General features: G+C 39.3%; 1 protein-coding gene and 1 long non-coding RNA gene across 2 annotated transcripts in view; one reads left to right on the top strand and one right to left on the bottom strand.

Moving 5' to 3' along the window:
* Positions 1-19495, top strand: part of LOC139792879 (uncharacterized) — a 201297-nt gene that overhangs the window by 162632 nt on the left and 19170 nt on the right. The gene's annotated exons all lie outside the window — the stretch shown is intronic.
* The window catches only part of INO80C (INO80 complex subunit C), a 39501-nt gene continuing 21493 nt past the window's right edge, over positions 1488-19495 (bottom strand). The window contains exons 2-5 of the mRNA XM_071736810.1: positions 17317-17427; positions 14289-14400; positions 12508-12575; positions 1488-7619 (exon numbers count right to left, since the gene is read on the bottom strand). Coding sequence (XP_071592911.1) covers positions 7488-7619; positions 12508-12575; positions 14289-14400; positions 17317-17427 — 423 coding nt within the window. The 3' untranslated portion in view covers positions 1488-7487. The remainder of the gene's footprint in view (positions 7620-12507; positions 12576-14288; positions 14401-17316; positions 17428-19495) is intronic.

The raw sequence follows: 19495 nt of genomic DNA, 5'->3' as shown, positions 1-19495 counted from the left end.
TTCTGGGGGAATGACAAGAGGACTCCCGTTTGCCTTTGCTTATTTTTTTCCCTCCTCTAATGCTTATGCTTTCACCACTTCAGATTCAGTACTGGGAGGTACCAGGTACCTTCTGGTGACACGAAACATGTGCTATGTGAGCTGGTCAGAGATGATAAGGGTGTTGAGTCAAAATCCACTGAGTTAGTAAGACTCAATCCCACATTTTCAGAGAGGAGGAGATCTACAAAAGGATCTGGTCTGAGTTTAGGGACTCTGTGCCCAAATCTGCAGCTCTGTGTATCCTCACCCAGATGCTGACTGGATCCTGGACAGTTACCCAGGTATCTGAAGCTGTGCCTTTGAGCATGCCCAGAGACATGTTGGTTACAACAGAGCTGAGCAGCTTGGTACCAGCCTCCTGCCCACATTCTGTCCTGCAGATGCAGTGCTCTTCCCAATTACACTCTGAAAAAAGCACGTTGTAGGATACCTCCTTTGAATATAGCCAGTACAGGGATGCTGCTGGAGTTCCTGCTTTTATCCAACCACCCAGGGTAAGGATGCTTCCTCCCAGCTCTTTGATAGGGGCTCAGACTCTTCCACCTAACAGATGGAAGCACCTCTCCTATTCTCTGGAGAGTGTCTGAGCTACCAGGGCTGTATAACTGTTTTGCAGTGGGTGCAATCCCATGAGTTGTAGAGTTGGAGGGTTTAGTCCAGAGACTGTTAAGCACAGGGAGCAGAGCATGTGTGTGAAAGGTAGAAAAGCTGGATTCTGATGCTTGTTAAAAAAATGATCCATGTACCCTATGCACATTTTAAAATGAAAGATAAAAGATCGTGGGATGACAGTCACTGCCCAAAGGCTCAAGAGAGGTCTGCATGTCCCAGTGTCTACAGGAAATATACAGGAAGAATGGCTTTTGCACTCTGTCCCAGTGTGATCCTTCAGAAGGACATCTCAAGGTCCACAGAGAATCTGGCTTCCAATTAATTATTAGGTAAATTGTAAGAACGTGGAGGCAGCTGCTGAAATACCTTTTGGGGGAGGGCAGGTGGAGGGTGTTTCTCTGTGGGGTTGGACACACAGTTTCCCAAGGGTTCAGGAAGCATGGGGCCAAGCCCAGGTACTGATGTGGAACACCTCCTACTTCACTAAGATTGTGGTAATAATTCTCAATTTACAAAGTGCATTGGAAGGTCTTGCTTACCACTGGAAAGGAGTTGCTGGTACTTTTTTCTTAGCTTTCTGATTTTGTGCAGCCTGGTACAAGATTTGAAGCATGACCCCAAAAAAAAAGATCATTAGTTGTTAGAGGCCGAAAATATTTGGTTGATTGTGGCTCACCAGCAGATTCAGTAACAAAAGCCCATTTAATATGAGGAGAACAAGGCTTGTGTCTATTAGCTGCTGTCACTTGTGCACATGAGACTGATGGAAGCCACTGGCTCCACATCACCAGCTATGACATACCTTGCAGAAAGGAACGATTTGAAGTAGTGAGTTATGCTCTTTTTATGTTCTTTATTCCAAATATAAATCCACCATAATGTTATAGGTATTATTCCAGAGGATTAAGAATCACCCACAGAGTGTTTTATAAATGATTTTCCTTCAGTGTAGCCTTATATTGTCAGGGCAATTGCTTCTGCAGTCCCACTTACAGTCCTCTTACCTTAGTCTACGTCCAGCTCTCAATGACATTCCTGAGACTTTGTCTTTATTAAGGTTATTATCAGACCCCACACTCTCTATGTTGTCCCCCTTACAAGAACTGCTGCTCAGGCACACTCCTAGAGGCTGCTGACTTTTTCCAGTGGTTTGAAAGTGAGTGGTGCCTGCATTTTGGTACTGAGCTGGAAGACAGACACCCACCATGAGATTGCCTGCACGTGTTCATCCCCACCACGTTTGCCTTGCCACCTGCTGAAGGGTGCAGCTGTAGTCACAGGAGGACAGGGGAGGCACAGGCTGTACAGCCAGCCCTTCAGTGTCTCCTGGACTGCCACGGCCTGAAGGCTTCATGCAATTAAGGATGCTAATTGTTTGGGTGGAGATCAGACCACAGGAGCACTCCTCAGTGTGGGGCTGGGATATAAATGGGATCAGAGCCAAAATTCAGACATTCCCTATTAGCCATGCTTAACCAGTGCCCGACTCCTGCCAAGTATTGACCAAGCAGGCCAGGCCAGCATCTCTGCTCCTCAGGGTTCACTGCTGCAGATTAATCAGATCTATACAGAGGCACTGAGTGTGCACAGATACCAATTTATTTTGATAGGATGGGGCAAGAAACACTTTCTTCCCATGCATGGATAGGTAGCTGTCTTCAGAAATTCAAAAACCTGATGCTAAGAACTTGCTTGTGTGTGACCTGTTTTGAAACAGAAGTACTCACACGAGGGGTTCCCATTCTCCTTTGAAGAAAACTATGCTTTGGATTCAAGACTTGCAGAGAAAAGGGACACTGTTGACATGTGCTGTGTGTGATTAGTGGCTCGCAAATGATTCCTTTGTTAGAGAGATGACTAATTTTTGCATCTCAAATTTGCAACATTGGAGAAGACTTCAGATAGTCCATAAGCCAGATGCAGTTTTCTGGGGTGCTATGCTGGGTGCACCAGAGCCAAGTAATATGGCTGCAGCAGCCAGCATGCAAGCAACTGACAGGAGCTTTTGCCCAGAGGGGAACACACTGGCAAACAGGAGCCACAGCTGGCCACAAAACCAACTAATTGTCTACTCCACTAGTACCATGATTTTTATGTAGAGATTACTGATTTTAGGCTAGAGTCAGAGAAAACAATGTTCTGTACTTAACACATGACATGTGATCTCATAGGTCATAAACCATGTGCAGTAACACAAGGATTATTTACCAGTAGTTCAGTGTTTGTTAGTTGTTGTTATTAACTCTCCCAAGAGATTACTGCTATTGCTGTCTGTAGATTGTAATTTGCAGTAATGTCATGATCTGGAAAGACTTATTTGTTAAGTTGCTCAGATGATACAAAACCAAGTCAAACAATGCTCACAGATACCAAATGGACTAGAACAAAATGTTTTTCTTAACCTGAAAAATGTCCCACCCATCCATGCTCTACAGCAGGCAGAGAAAAATTATATTTAACTGGGGGATATATACTAAAATCAGAAAACATGAAAGGATTTCTGTGAATTCTAATATCAATGGTATCATAATTTCTGTGTGACTCAAGTGTTCAGTAGCGCAGGTACTACTTGACTCTTCTTGTTTAAAAGAGCACTAAGTGAGGGCATTTTTCCCAGAACCTTACATCCAGTCCCTGGAAGCCTTCTTCCCTGAAGTGATTCAGAAAAAAACCCTACATGCTATTTTGTTTGAAGTACGTAAACCAGGTACATTGTCAGAGATTTTAAATGGTCTTAAAAGGCATCGGTAAGTTTTCTAGTCATAAATTATCATTGTATGAATTTATTACTTAGCCTCCAGGAAAAAGATTGTCATCATGCAGGGAGTCTGAGTTTTTTTCTTAAGGTTGAACTTACAAAACTGTTTAACCTTATACTAGTTGATTTTTACTTCTATATTCTTCACCAGTAAAATGTTCTCCCCTTCACTTCCTTCTGTTTTAGTGGAATTTGACATTTAAAGGCTTCTGTCAAAGGAGATCAAAACACATCTCCTTGCACATGCCTGCTATCCCTGCTCTCCATGGAAGCCTATATATGGTAGCTCCATAGGGATCCAGAATGCTAAGATGGGAGAAAACATGGACAGTGAAATGCAGGGGCTCAGAAATGAGTCGGCCCAAGACCTTTCTCAGTTCAACTTTGCTGCTGTCCAGGACATGGAGCCAAGGTCATTCCTAGTAGAGGTGTAGCAGAGAGCAGGGCTGGGGTGGGAAGTTTCCATGGGTAGTACAAACCAGCAGCAAATAATCAAGGCAAGAGCCCTGGGGCTCCAGCATCTTGCTCTCCTATCCACTGTCCACACCCTGCAGTCCTGCAGCCTCAGAAAACAGGACTATGGCAGCTCTGCTGCAGAGGCAGTGGCCTCCTTTGCCCAGGCCTAGAGGGCAAGTAGATCCACCCAAATAATGGGGCAAGTACAAGCTACTGCAGTCCTAAAAAAATTCTGAAAAAGCTCACAGAAAGCTGGAGCAGACAACCTTCCCCCTCCATCTTGTGTTTGCAGGACCAAAGGTGTGTGGGGGCAGGTAACTGCACAGAAGAACAGGAGCTTGGCTTCTGGTGAACATCCTCATTCTTTCTGAGGGCTAAGACAGATGGGGAAAGGAAAATACGTTTTACACCCAACAAAAAGACTAAGGGTAAAGCTTAGCCAGTTGAATTGTGCCTTGTGAGTTGCTGGACAAGCTCACTTCCCATTAATATCAGTGGGATTTCTGAGGGAGCTCAGCAACTGGAGTGCTGTGAGCCGTTCCCGGGGGTAATGGAGGGGGATGACAGGGGAATATATTAATGCAAATGTATGTGAGGCTGCAACCATCCATGCTCTGTATGAAGTAATGCATTCAGGTGATACTTCACAGATACTAAACATTGTACTTGAACAAATTAGTCCTTACCCTGACTGCTGGCTTTCTGCTTCACAGATATGGCAGTATTATTAGCCAAAACACATTCTCCCCAAGTCTGAAATGGTATTGTCGCTGCTTCTCTTTTCAAATGCCTTGTCCTCTTTGCAGTTTAAATTCAAGTTATTTAAGTTTATCTGGATAAACTTCCCATAAGTACTTTTAAATACAAATGTACTCCTCAGTTTTCACTTCTCCTAAAGCTGACAGTAAAACATATTTTAAAACTGCTCCATAGCACAGACTAGCTCTTCACTTACCCATATTTTCTCTTATATACAGGAAGGAAGGTATTGCTCAGTTCTCTCATAGAAAACATTCATGAGAGCAGCAGGTCCACATATGGTTCCCAGAAAGAACCTAGTCAGACTGAACAACATCCTACATGTTGGCTGCTATGGCTTTTCTGTCCTCTGCTTCCTGCTAAAACAAATTTGTTTTGATTGTTCCATATAGTAAACTGTTGTTGATCACTAAAAGGCTGAATGGTTCTGGTGACTGAGTCATCACTCCTGGCTTGACTACTGCACAGTCTAATGAGTAAAAATGAGGTACTACTCACTAAGATAAAGGGCCAGTATCTAACAAAGAAAGAAACATGGAAAGTAAAGGGAATCTAGCAGGCATCATATGGACAGAAAACATTGAGAGAAAAGTCACGTCATTTTTTAGCCAAATCTAAACTGGATTTTTGTTTCTGATGCCAAATGAAAATGCAATGCATAAACACTCCATAGTAGAAATTAGCTGGGGAGCAACATCTTATACAATACAGGAGTGCATGGAGCATTCTGATGGTGAGGGAGCCTGGGTTCCGAAACAGTCATTTTCAAAGAATGTTAAAAAGTATTTGTGGGAGAAAAGAAGCTGGTGAAATACAATTTTCTGAGCTGCTGTCTGCTTACTTAAAGCAGAAATGATCTCACAGCATTTCTTTGTGTTTTCGTATCAGCATTAAGCTTATCTTATAAACACATCTTCAGTACATAAAGTAAGTTAAAAACATTCATTGTAAAACTTGGATGCAAAGAGAATGTGGCTTAGATGCTTACTGGCATGAAGAGAGATATCCTGTTGTATTCTTTTTTGTTGTGTGATACAGTTGTAGCATTATCTGGTATCCAGGGATTTGAAGGATCTATTGTAAGCATCTCAAAGACTTTTAAAATTACTTTGTTTTTGTAAATACTAGATCACAAAAACTGCAGAATGAGTCCCATGGACTTTATTAAACAATATGTCCCGTTATTGTTTTTCTTGTTTTGGTATTGAAATTAAACTAGCATTAATAACACTGCATATTTATTTTTTCAGAGAAAAAAAAAAAAAAAAGTGTGTACTGGCAATTATCATGCCTATAGAAATGTGCATTTAAGGTGCAGCTTAGACACTAACTACTTACCACTGTGTGCTGCTTGTGCAGGCAGAGAGAAAAGGTGCCCGGCCCAAGATCCCAGTGGCCACGATGGAACTTGAGCCAGAGGGAATGGTGCCCCATGTCAGGATCTCATCTTCCTAGTCCTGGACAGTCCAGGATTAACAAGCTATGGGACACATTTTCCACTTGGTGGTTTTGCACATGGGAGAAGAGCACTCCCAGCAAGCAGTAACTTGCCTAGCTCCCTTTCTGGCTAACATCCACGAGCTGAAAGAGCTAAGGCACTCTAAGGCAAGTAAGTGCCACACCTTACAGGGTAGTTGGTGGCATATGGATGTGAAGGCAGTGTTGTTGGAGGATAGGAATAGTTCAGCCTGAACTTGGAGTCCAGATTAAGACTTGACAAGAGTCTAAGGCTGGGACAAAGATGCAGAAGTGGAAAGATAAATCACAAGTTGGTCATAAGAAAAAGGACAAAAAGAAAGAATGGGCAGAAAACCCTCTGCCCCCTTGTCCCTAGAGTTAGTTTCAGGAAATCATGGTCAATCTGATGTTAGTGTGTACTTGTCAGCCCCCTCAGCAAAAGTCCAAACTGACTCTCCTTCAGTCACCTACCTCTAAAGGGTGACAACTTTCAGTTGCTGTCCATTGCTCTTCTGGTACCTCATGGTGCAAAGGCCAGTGACCTGGCATAGGAGGTCTCACCTTGCTGAAGACCACCAGGATGTCAGAACACCACTGGGCTGTGGAATTCTTGCTTTTTCAGAATCATTTTATAGAAGTCTGGGAAATTAGTACTTTTTTTTTTGTACAAACTAGTACTAGGATTGTCCTAGCTAGTAAAGGTAGAAGAATAGTCAGGTTGTGAAATGAAGCACTCAAAACCTACAAAGTGTCCTGATTAAGAGTTAGCTAATTACTTGATTCTATCCCATTATGCATATTCACTAGGTTATTTTAGACACAAGTTTGAGCCCAACTTTATTTATGCTGACAGGTCTTCAATGCAAGTATTTGTGTGAAGCTGTTCATATCCACAGTGCTCAGTACCATAAACAGTCATCACAACAGCAGCACTTGCTAGGTATTTTAACTTCTTTTACAGGTGGGACAAACTTCTTCACAGTAAAGAGGCATGCACACCTGTAAAACAGGTTTAGAAGTTGGGATATCTTGGTATCTTTTCCTTAATCCAAATGACTCTCTTTTCCAAGCCAGAGCAGTACATAAAATATATATAGTGGGGATGAAATCCTGTCTCTACATAAATTAATATAACTCAAACATTATGGTGCAGATTCATATCTTTAAGGCCTAAGTTATTCTGTTCACCAAACCAAATTGCTTACAAATTGGCAAACTAACAAATATCAGCATTTATCAAAATTAAATCCTTATGTTCTTCAAATTCATGCATCATCATCAATTACTTACAGACATAAATATCCATGGATAGTTTTAAGGAACCTCAGTTCCACAGTCCGTTTCCATAACGTTTCTAAAAATTAGCACTGTTCAAACCAATATACAACAATATTTGTTCTCTTCAGGAAACAATACTTGTTGCTTTCCTTAGAGCCAGGTATCCTGTAACCACATCTGAAGGAAGCATCCGAATATAGGCAAATTCTTCAATAGTACTAAATCTCAGCTTGCTCTGAGGATCTGTGTAATTTGCCTGAAATAGAAACAATGGCAGAGACACTATTCAAATAAAATCTCTAAACAGAACTAAAAGAAGTGTATAATTACAAGATCACAAAATAGTGAGTTTCTTTTCCCAGTAACCGCACTGCTGTCCTACCATGTGACCAAACGTTGGTACTTTTTTCTTTCTCCTCATGTCAGAACTTATGAGAAGTTAACACATAAAAATCCCATTAGAAATGCATTAAACATAACAGAGGGCTGAAATAGTTTCACACAAAACAAAGTGCAATAAAAATCCCTCAGCTCTCTAAACTCACCCTAGCAACTCTGTGCCTTGTGCAGTCTCTCTGAAGGCAGCTCTCCAAGGAGTCCGGCTGCTGCCAATAAATTACCCACAAAGAGGCTGAATTATGGGTGCTCTGATAACTTTGGACTGATTTTCTCTTCCTGCATACAACTTAGCTTTTAATTTACGTTACAGTGGTTGTGCAAGCAAGGGAGCCTCAGCTTAGGGTTCTGTGACTGAACTGATAAGAAATTTGAGCTTAGTGTTGTGCTTTGCTACAGATGCCTGCTTCCAGGCTAGCAGCCTGGGCAGCTAAACCTGAGCAGCTAACCCTGGGCTGTGCTTGTGTCCTCTGCTAGGTCTGGAGTCTGGGTGCTTGGAGTGGGGCCATTTCCTCCTGTTAAAAATGACCGAGACTCAATATTCTGTTAATGGTTTAATTTAATTAATAAGATTGAAATTGCAACGAGCAAAACAGCTCTGGGTGCATGGGGAGTCTCTGCTCCACTCACACGCACGAATCTAAAACTCTAGAATTACCTTTCATTGATTACAATTCTATGAATATTAAAAAGGGGTGGTCATGTATCACACTCCCATCCTCTGCCCTTCCCCACTGGAACACAAACCCTGAGCTCAGATGGGCTTTGTTGGGAGGAGGTAGGATTCAGGGTACCTCCTCTCCACCTTCTGCCTCCAGGATGGTCACTGCCTGTTCCACATTGGATCACCAAGTGCCTGCCGAGGCTCTGAAAATGTTTTCTGTACCTTTCTTTAACAGGCAGTGGTGTCAGGCTGCAAGGCACAGGCACCTGACATCCCTTAAGACCTTGCTAATGCAAAAGAAAAGGCGGGGAAGAGCTGGAGCATTCCTCCCATCCATGCTGTTAAAAGTGCAGAGCCCTTTACCATTTTTATCTTGGAAAGGATCTGTTGACCATGGTAACAATGCAGTCTGGCCCAGATAAGGCACAGCAGAAAATTAAGTGTTATTTTTAGCTAGTTTCTCTACAAAGAAATGCTATAAGGTTAATTAAATGTAATCAGCTAACAATCAAATAACCAATTCATTTTCAAACAAATGGCAAAGTTAGGATATTAGGCGTAAGTTTATCCCAGGTAGTAACTTCATGGTTACAGCAGGTATAAATTTATTTTTATTTCACACTTTAAATCTGGTCTCATGTAAGAAAAAGCTAACCAACTTGACTGCTTTTCAAATGTGTATAAATTGGTAATAGGGTAGCCAAGCAAGATGTGTAATCTGTGCTATGCACCAATCCAGGTTAAAAATATTGCAGCAGTTCTTCACCATTTGGATACTTCATTTTGGGCTGTATACTGTTTGCACACACTAATATATGGGAAGTAGTTATTTATGCCATGACTTCAGTCTGAAAGCAAACTTTACAGCTACTCCAGCAAGAATTAAAGCAGATTAGAAAAGTGAAGTAAGGTGATTTTGCAAAGAAAAAACTGTCAGGTTTAGGAACAAAGTCAAAGGCCACAGTTACATGATTTTCAGATATAATAAATTAGTTATCTCAGTCTGTTGCTATAGTAACATGGCTGATCCAGTTTCAGAAAGGAAACATAAACAAACATAAATAAAACATAAATAAAAACATTTAAGTATTCGGGATTTTTAAAAATCTGCTTTACAATAAATTAATTTATTTTGCATTTTAAAAAAATCTAAAAAAAAAGGATCTAAATAATCTTCTTGCAGGTTTGGGAATAATAGTTTTATTTTGCAGTGTCAATACAGTAGAGAATAGCTTTTGAATTCTAGGCTGCCTTGCAAATATAAATTGGCTGCTCTGCTTAGGCCATTGGAAGATTTAATTCCATTTATGTTACACACAGAAAGAGAAGAGGATCAGTAGAATTTAATTCTGGCATTTAATATAACTGCAGGAATACCAATGAGAGTGTTTTAATACAATCCTCTTTTTTTGTACCTGCTAGACCATTTTCTTCTTCCCTAAATGGGTACTGCTAAGGAGTTTATATATTTATTTTTTTTATCCCCTGGGGAATCCAGCATTCCCATAGATAATATATTCTTACACAAATGCTTTCAGATTTTACACAGAAAACACAGGGACGTTTTTCTTATACTAGATTTCTAAAATATTCTGTTACCCCACATAGCTTCCTACTAGAAAATGGTCTTGAAAATATAATTAGTACTTCTTATGAAACATTTCTGGCTTAGCAATTTAAAGGACATGCTGTCTCAGTTATCATTTACTAGACAAGTTTTTAAAATATGGTATTTTTATCATAGTCTGGAGAAACCTTGCAGGCCAGGTAAAATAGGGAACTTGTCTCACAATACAATTAGGGGATGGAAAATTAAAAAGAAAAAAAAAAAAAAAAGAAGGGGAAAGGAAAAAAAAAGGAAATGTATTAATATAGAAAGAAGAGTATTTATACTGAGCTAGAATAGTAAGAGTATATAAATCACTGATGGAAAGGAGGAGCTGAGGAACTGAAAGGAAGGCTGTTATTTCCTATGGCTAAACTGGTCCTTATCTGGCAGGGCCTTCATTCCCATCTGTAACCTGCATCAGCATCTTGCTGTAGGGGCAATGACTGACAAGTTTTCAAATGCACCCCAGTGCTGGAGAGGAATATTTGGTTCCTTGAAGATGGGGCAGTGAAAGGGTCTTGTGCCTTCTGCCCCCCATAGATCCCTCACAGATCAGAGATGTTGCTGCAGTGCTACTAACATCTGATGTGAAAGCTATGAATACTTGGAAAGCAACTCTAAGGCAAGAGGATAGAAAACAGGTGAACAAAAATAAGTGACTCAGTCTGGATATTTTGGTATCTTAGTGAAATCTACTGATTATTATTTAACATGTTCACCTCTCCCTTTTTACTTCCACGGCATCTTTATACAGAGTAAGGGTCCTCATGCAAAGTTCCTTATGTCTGAAAACAAATCATTATTATATCAAAATAATACTCTTATGACTATAATACTGTAAGTCTGCCTGACTGGAGGGAATTATTTTCCCTGGATTTGTGAACAGTCTTTTTCATTTGCTATCTGCCAGATTAATCTGCAAGGGAGATGTTGCTTTCCTATTCCCTCTTGAACACCAAGGGTTACCAGCCTTGATCCAAACAACCCACTGCATTTCTAAATCATGCTCAAAGGCACGGCCTGGAAACATGCCACCCTCTAGGTACCTTATTTAAATGTGTGACTTAAAAAATAAAAAAGTCAAGGGAAACATATGGTGCCAAATGAAGAACTCAAATGTTAGGATATGCAGTATTACAATTGGCACTATAGCTTTTTCTTTGACATCTTGCACTGTGTATCCTTTATAAGGCACTCCTTAATTAAGTGCTCACATGTTTATTTTTTTTCCCAGTGGGGACTTTCAGCTAATTCAGTGTAAAAATGCAAGGTGCTGCACCAGCATAACAAGTTTATATAATTATATATATCTCTGTGACCTGATATCAGTCCTGTAAGTTGAGCTAGTGTGTTATGGATGAGAAACATTAAACTGGGGAAAGGGACCCAGAAATTCTGTCTAAGGCTGCATGACATTACAAAGTTTTTATTATTGCAGTTATTCAGAGTAGCCATTACTTAACCCTTTTTGTAGTCCAAAATACAATGTTCCCAGTAATTTCAACTGTAATAAATGCGTAGGCTTCTGTAAAATAAGTCACTGGGAGCTGAAGGTGAAATGTGAAAAGATAAGCTGTTACTAAGACCTGTTTTGTTTTAGATGAAATTATTCATGTCACATAGGAACAGTGTCAGCAGCAGGTATGAAATTTTTATTGGGCAGAATTCAATTACTTTACTCCTGTTTTGTGCAAACAAAATCTCTGGGGAACTCAGGTGCCAAACTATAACTACTGAGACATTTTGGAGCATGTTTTTTTTTTTTAGTTTGGTTTGGTTTTTTTCTTTTCTTTTTTCTTTAACAAAACCATGTAAAAAAGCCCAGCTGTGACACAGGTCATACATCTGCCAAACTTCCAAGTTCCAGCTTGGAATCATGGAGATACCTGGAATTCTCAGAAGCCCATGCCCAGTGTCTGTTTCTGGCTGATTTGTTTGAGGAAAAGTTTGAGAGTAATGATAACAAGATTTTTGGTTTTTAACCCGGGCCACTCAATATAATTTTGCCTAATCTCATTCTTGGAAATTGCTGAGTCATCTTTTTGAAACTTTATCTGAAAGATATAATAAACTAAATCAGCCTCATGCAAACACTCAGCATGGAATTTCAGCCTGTGTGGTTAAATCTTGGCAAAGTTCAGAGTCATGGAGACTGGGGGCCACCAGCTCTCACTGTAACAATCTAAAGAATCAGAACTGATGGGGACCAATGCAGAATCTACAGCTGGGAAAGCAGTGTGCTAGGACACATCTGGCAGGACAAGGTATTTAATCTGTCCTCACATCTATTAATGACCTGAGGATTTTGTGATGTTGCAAAAGTATTTGGGCTTTGGCTCTAAATCCCTATGCAACCATAAAGCACAAGGCTGAACAGGAACCTCAGCAAGTCCATCTTTTACAAAATCATGCACTGGCTTTATTTCATTGTGGAAAGTGAGATGATAATTTTAAAGAGAAAAATAAAATATTTACCGGAAGTCCTGAAATGTCTGAATATTTCTTGGCAGGCTTAAAGGAGGGAGGAGCATCAATATTAAAATCTAGAAAGAAACAAAGGTATAAATTCAGTGTATATATATAAATATATATATAACAATGCAAAATCAAAATGTAAATACATAATGACACTTCTTTAAAATGCTGCTGTTACTTTCTGAAGTCTCTACTAACTAGCAGCACTAAGGCAAAGAAATATGAAGAATTACCACTGAAAGCATTCAGCCTGGTAGCACTGTAAGCAAGACTCTGATCTGGTTCACCTCTCTAGGTGTTTAGTAAGCAGAACTGCCCTCCCAAAAAGGAGAAATGCAGGAAAGTTAATTGAAATGTGTTGATTTCTTCCAGGTCTCAATTAATTCCCTTGCAATCAGTTATTTGCCAAGAACAGCCATTATCATACGTGTGCTGTATGTTACAACCGTGGAACATTGCTCAAGCTGTGAAAAACTATAATCCAGAAAGGCAAAGTTATCTTTTAAATCAGTTAAATCTTTAAGCATGTACCACTTTAAGCCCAGTCAATGACCCAGAAAATGGTCTGAATGTTTATGTTATATTATGGAAATTGCTGCTCTTTGGTGGTCTTTAGACAGCAACTCTAATTCATAAACATTTTTGAGATGTAGCTGGTATATTTAAGTAGTTAAATTCCCAATTTTTGATGTTTACAAAAATACATTGTACCTGACTCATTTTTTTCCTCCTTCCTGATATCCCTTGCACCTCATTCAGATGCCAAGACCAATTCAAATGCTGCATGCACATCAGATTTCTAACCCATCATCTCATAATTCAAAAGACACTAATGCCACAGGCAGCTGGTTTAAAATATGCACTTGAATTTCTTTTCCCACCTACTTAAAAGGAGCCTGTAAATTTACTGTTGCAAACAGAATGTAACAAATAGCAACATCAGCAGGTTGTCAGTTACAATAGCCAGGAACCCACAGCAGTCTGCATTTCTAACACTTGAGTCTAAAACACTTTAAGAAAATGGCAAGCTATTTTTGGATAAAGCACCGAGCCTGACAAAAATTACATGAGCTCAATTCTGAGATGCCTCCACTTGCTTAAGTAGAATCTGAGAATCTTGTTTTGTCTCCAGACAGAGCCAGTAGTATCCCATTTTACAAGCAGACTTGAGGTATATCTAGATTAGGACCACTGGTGTAACTCTACCCCCCTAGCTGTACACCAGAGAGCTGTAATCGGGACTGCTAATAGTGCAGTTTCAACTGTGCTGAACTTAACAGGGGGAATGTTCAATTTTAATCTCCCCAAAATCTAGGATAAGGAGCTGGATAGAAAGCTTGGGCTGAGGTCTAAGATACCGTAGGTATGTGGTTTAGCAGAATCTATTTGAAAATAGTTCAAATATAGCTAATCAAGCAGCAGCCACCCATGAGAAGATATATGGGCTTATGCAGAGGAGGAGGCTCCTTGGCAGGGAAGAGGTAACAAACAGCTAATGAGAATAAGGAGTTTCTGACCTGGTTCAGATAAATACATTTCCTTTATCAATCTGTCTCCCCAGATGCATCTCAACTTTGTCACAATACTTCAAATTATTTACTGCTCCTTCCTTTCCACTAAGGGCTGGTGAGTGTGATTGGACAAGTCACAAATGTACCACTGGACCCTGGTCAAGCAGGACACTGAACGCACTGATGAAATAATTTAGGTTTGTTTTAAAGAAAGTTATCTGTGAGGAATTTATTTTTTATAAATACATGCAAAGCATCTAAGCAGCTTACAGCTAGGATCATTTAGTTGCCATGGCAATGCCCTTTCAGAAGCAAGAATTTGTTTTAGGTTCTTCCAAGTTCTGTTCTTCTTGCCAGCTGCTGCTCCACCAATGCCGGAGTGCTAGAATTAAAAAGACAGTGTTTAGAGAAAAAAATAAATAAACAATACTATTTCAGAGTGTGACACTTCTATTTCATAGTCTTTCTGATATGCCTCATCTTGTCATGAGCCATTTGTTATCCCCACTTATTTCATCAGCAGGCTAATATACTGTACACTTTAATCTTGGCTGCAAGAAAAACAAAGCGTTTTGGACCGTGTCAAACCTACTATGTTCAGGATTAACAGAAGGAAATGAAAATCTGCTTTTTACATGGAAATAGCAAATCAATGTGGTTAGGTTTAGCCTGAGATTACAGAATTCTGTATGTGCTTCCCATCGTATTAGAACTTATTACTATGAAGTTGTGCCTAAAATTGTGATTACATGGCTGAATTTTCTCTCTCCTTTTTATGACATATTACAGGTGCAGCTCTAGCTCTTGTAAATTATCCATGACTGTAGAAAACACAACTGATCGTGCAAAACGTAATGAATACTATGAGAAACTTTTTGGAAATTTTCTTTTTCTTTCAAAGGACATAAGACAGATGAATAGAAAAAGAATAATAAATAGAATGTTGGCTGCCAAGGCAATTTTGCATTTTGAAAGGTACACTAATGGAAAGCTTGCCACGGGTACTATAATGGTAGTTTCAGTTATCAAATGTGATTGCTCAGAGTAATTTATTTATGCACCTCCAGAGACAGAAGCTGCACAACATACTGTACTACTTCTAAATGATCAAAGGACACAGATTTACAGCTTTACTTCAAAGAAGAAAATGTTCTTACAATTGGGGAGTTGTTGTTCTTTCTGTTAATAATTACCACCTGACACATCAGTCTCATCATAGCTCAGCAAAGTTCTGCAAAAACACTTGTGCTGTGATTGGTTTATAAATTAGCCTGTTAAATTGGTGAGAATGATAGGAAAAAGGATCCAACAGGAAAGCTTTTCTCTGTAGACACAAGAAATATTCAGAAAAGATGCTCATGTACTGATGGTAAACTGGGTTTTGGCAATGAATATCCAGGATAGAAAGTACATCTAGAGATTATTGTAAAATAGAGACTACTGGAATAGGAGGTAAAAATAGATGTACTACATTACTAATTCAAACTGATTACATACATTTTCCCAAAAATTATTGCATAATGATTTTTTGTTTGGGTTCAGTTAGGTTGGGTTTTGGTTTTTTTGGCCGTAAACTTGATTCTCAAAAGCAACTATAGGGTTTATGTGAACTTATGTCTCCTAGAAATAGGGCTGAGTATCATCTCACATACCTACAACCAAAACACAGTGACTGCCAAGCACAAATAACCCTAACTACTACCTCTGCAGTAGTGAAGTTCAGGGAAAACTGGAGGTAGGACAAATGCTTCACCTTCCCCATTGCCAAAAGATGCAAATTCTATTCAGAAAGTTTAAGAACAGGTGATTTTTCCCTTCTTCTCTGCTTTTAAGTCTATCTTTTGCAGTAAGCCAGCAGTTCAAACTTAGGCATATTCATGAGAGACAGACTGTATTTGATTTATTTTCTTGTTTTTAAGGCAAATTAGGCTGGAAGGATGCAAAAAGCAATCCAAATTGTTACTACCAGTTCACACCAACTAAAACCTAGTTAAAATTCAATACATTTCTTCTCAAGTTAGTTATTGTATTAGGGAAAACAATTCATGTTTTTATTACAAATGCTTATTATTTCTGCAGCAGTTGCCAGAGGCCCTGTATATACTTTATTATTTCAAGCATGCAGACACTGATGTTGCCTCTTTGGAAATGATGACGATCCTCTAAAAACAGAAGGATCAGCACAAGGCCTCGTGACTATTTAAATCCTAGATGGAAGCTACATAAAATGTTTCTAGGTGCAAATGGAGCTTTTCCAGTGAGCCTCATTTCTCAGAGACACCGGTACTCAGTGGAGGATTAGAGTGAGCAAAGTATACAGTCATTCAAATGTCCCTCTGGTGACAAGTCATCTGCAAAGCAGACACAGAGCAACTTGTAAGTAAGAAATCAGTGCTACACCCCCTGCCAAACCCGTGTTTAGTGAGCTGTGCAATCCCTGACTACTCAGGTTTTGTGCTGTGGGGTATTGTATCTCAGTCATACAGAATGAAATCTGGGATAAAATACTTCTTTCTAAGTACTGGCTTAGGACCAGCAATCTGAGAAGTTTGCTTGTCTAGAAAGCATTTGTACAGTGTGCCAATGAGTTGGCCCTGGCACAGCAAGATAAGAAGATAATAAAAACAAACCCAGCAGTGACAGCATTACTAGCTGTAGTCTTCCTTCACCTTCTGCCCCAATTTAAAGCTCAGAGTGTTTTAGCAGCCTGTATTTCATCAGCTGTCACAGTTTACGTGGCTTCTGAATGCTAGCAGGCCAGACTTCTGGGGAGCATGGGGCACTTGCTTTTAAATCTAGCAGTTACTGGAAGAACAGACACCACAGGTCTGTTAAGAGTTACAGGGACTGGGAGAGGAGCAAAAAGCCAGTTGCTAATGACTGGCTGATTTCAAGTTCAATTGTTTTGCAGCCTGCCTTGGCTAGGAATAGGGAGATGGGATTCTTGACATTCACAACAGTACAAATTATTCCTCTCTGCTGTGGCACTTCGTGAGGTACCACATCATAAAACTTCTGCACTTACCTTGATCTAGCAGGTTTTCAGACTCTGTTGCAGAACTTAATATAATGGTTCTGCCTCTGGACTGGTGCCATTTTCATGCTATAATACAGTACACACTTCAGATTGTAGTGCGGCAGGAACCTGAGGTGAATTTCTTAAGAACTGCCAATCTTTTATTTGGCTGTTAAGCTGACTTATCTTAGTAGTTGTATTAGCAATACGGTTAAATAGAATCCTAGTTAATATTTTATTTGAAGAGTTTAGAATCTCAAATTGTTAAAACACTATACTTACAATGAAGTTTGGATCTTTAAATGGTAATGGTCTGACTGTTGTTTCCACTGATCCTGTGCTGGAGTCTGTGTTCAGAAATTTGTTTTCATTCATGGCCTCCCCACCTGCACTCTGAGGAAAAAAATAGTGTTATTGCTTGTTACTAGTCTGAGCAACTTTAACTGGAGACTGAGCTGTCTGTTGTATGACCTACCTGTTGGCTTTTTAGCCTTCAAGATTTTTTGAATCTCTACAGATGTTGCCATGCCAGCAGTGGGAAAGCATGAAACTATCTATCAAGCACTTTACAAAAGGCACATAAAGGGGAGAAGGGGAACAGAGTGGCCAAAGCCTACTGAGTAAGAACAGCATAAGGTTTGTTTCAGTATTGATGAAAGCCATCTCTGTAATAAAGTTCAAGACAGCATGAAACCAGAAACAGCAGAAATGTATATTGGATTTGTTTCAGAATGTCCAGTATTATAGGACAGGAATATATAAAATTTGCAGAAGTTTTTGTCAAGGTTCTGAAGAATAATGGATTAATCAGTTTATTCTCTATATGTGGTTTCAGTCATTCTTGAGAGAGGAATGAAAGGAAAAAAAAAATTATATGTATTATTTTTATATACAAGCTTCGCAAAATCTACATTGCTACTAGTTAGTGTTTTCTAGGCTTCTCTTTATGGTTTATTTATTTAGCAGGAAGAGCACTTGAAGAAGGTGTGTGTGACTGGAAAGCTAAAAATGTGTGGCAGTCTAACCAATTTCTGATATTTCTGCAGGGCTGAGTCTACCCTGGTTTGTTTTTTTTTATTTTGTGTGCACCCTGTAAGTTTCCATGTTATCAGAACCAGCCCATGCTACACACATAAATGTTCTTCCTGAAATCCTCATCTATACTGAAACCAATGAGAATTTTGCTATTGGGTTTGGCAGTTCAATCAATAGGATATCATATCTTGATTTTTTTTTCTTGAAGAACAAAAAGCTTGGCTAAAAGCTCAATCAGTATTTACTGAACAAGTGGTTAGAATGTTTCTTTACCTTCAGACAGATAACAGAAAAATGTTTTCTTGTGAAAGCCTGCGCTACAAAACCTTCTGTGTTGACAAAATACTTGTAAGTAGGAGAAAAAAAGGATCATTATATTAGTGAATTATGGGAGTACCTCTAGAAGCTAAGACTATATAGCAAAGGCCATAACTCAGCATAACCTTCTCCCTGTGGTTACAAGGGAAGTGTTTATATTCTTAACTACATGCATAAAGTAATTACAGGATTAAGAACTAGGCAAGTTGAACTCTTCTTTAAGGAAAAAACATCAGTTACTGAAAAGTGCTGTTTTAACATAGCAAAGAGAGGTCTTAAATATTCAAAGTATGGTATAAAGAAATATTTCAAGTGAAAACAGTCCTGTTTCTAACACCTTATTAAAATAAAATGTATTAACAGAGACTATTTTCAAAACAAGTCAGTCCTCTGTGAGGATATATTAGAAGGCATATTGCCATAATAACGTCAGTGGAAGCAACACTGAAGTCTGTAGCTTAAACTCAGTTCTTCCCTTGCTGAGGACAACATTACAAGGCTGTGACTGCCACAGAAACAGAAGAATGCAGATGGATGTTTAGAAAAGTGTGCATGATGTCACAGTGAGCAGAGAAAATATCTTCCACAATCCTGAGTAAAGTGGCTTTATACAGTGACCTGATAGGTTTCAAACCATATTCTTGTACATGCAAGCCTCCATCACTTCAAATTTCAGCAGCAAACATTAAAGTCAATCTTGAGAAAGACAAGGCCTCGGATACAAGATTATTTTTTAATAAATTACCTATGATACTGCTTATTATCAGTGTGAACTCTGTAAGTGGAGCAATCAGCACTCAGTTATTCTTCCAAGCATTCCTGCCTTTTATTTGGTGCCACTTGGTCCTTTTTAAATCCAGCCATACAGTTTTTTATTAATCGCTTTATCATCTTCCCCCTTCAGTCATCTTATTCTAAGTATTCTGTTGTTCGTGAAACATGTTTTGAGTAGCATTTCAGCAATATCTCAAAACAGCATCTAGTATTCTGAGACAGAGCAAATAAAAACTGTTTATCAGTAAAGGCAAAGAAGCTTCCTTGTATATGTAGTCCTTAATTTCTGCAGCTGGGTACATTTAGACATTACATTCATTGTCTTCCATGGGTT

The sequence above is a fragment of the Heliangelus exortis genome, chromosome 2 (assembly GCF_036169615.1).
Source record: "Heliangelus exortis chromosome 2, bHelExo1.hap1, whole genome shotgun sequence".
Classification (NCBI taxonomy): domain Eukaryota; kingdom Metazoa; phylum Chordata; class Aves; order Apodiformes; family Trochilidae; genus Heliangelus; species Heliangelus exortis.
This window is presented reverse-complemented; position numbering and strand designations above follow the sequence as displayed.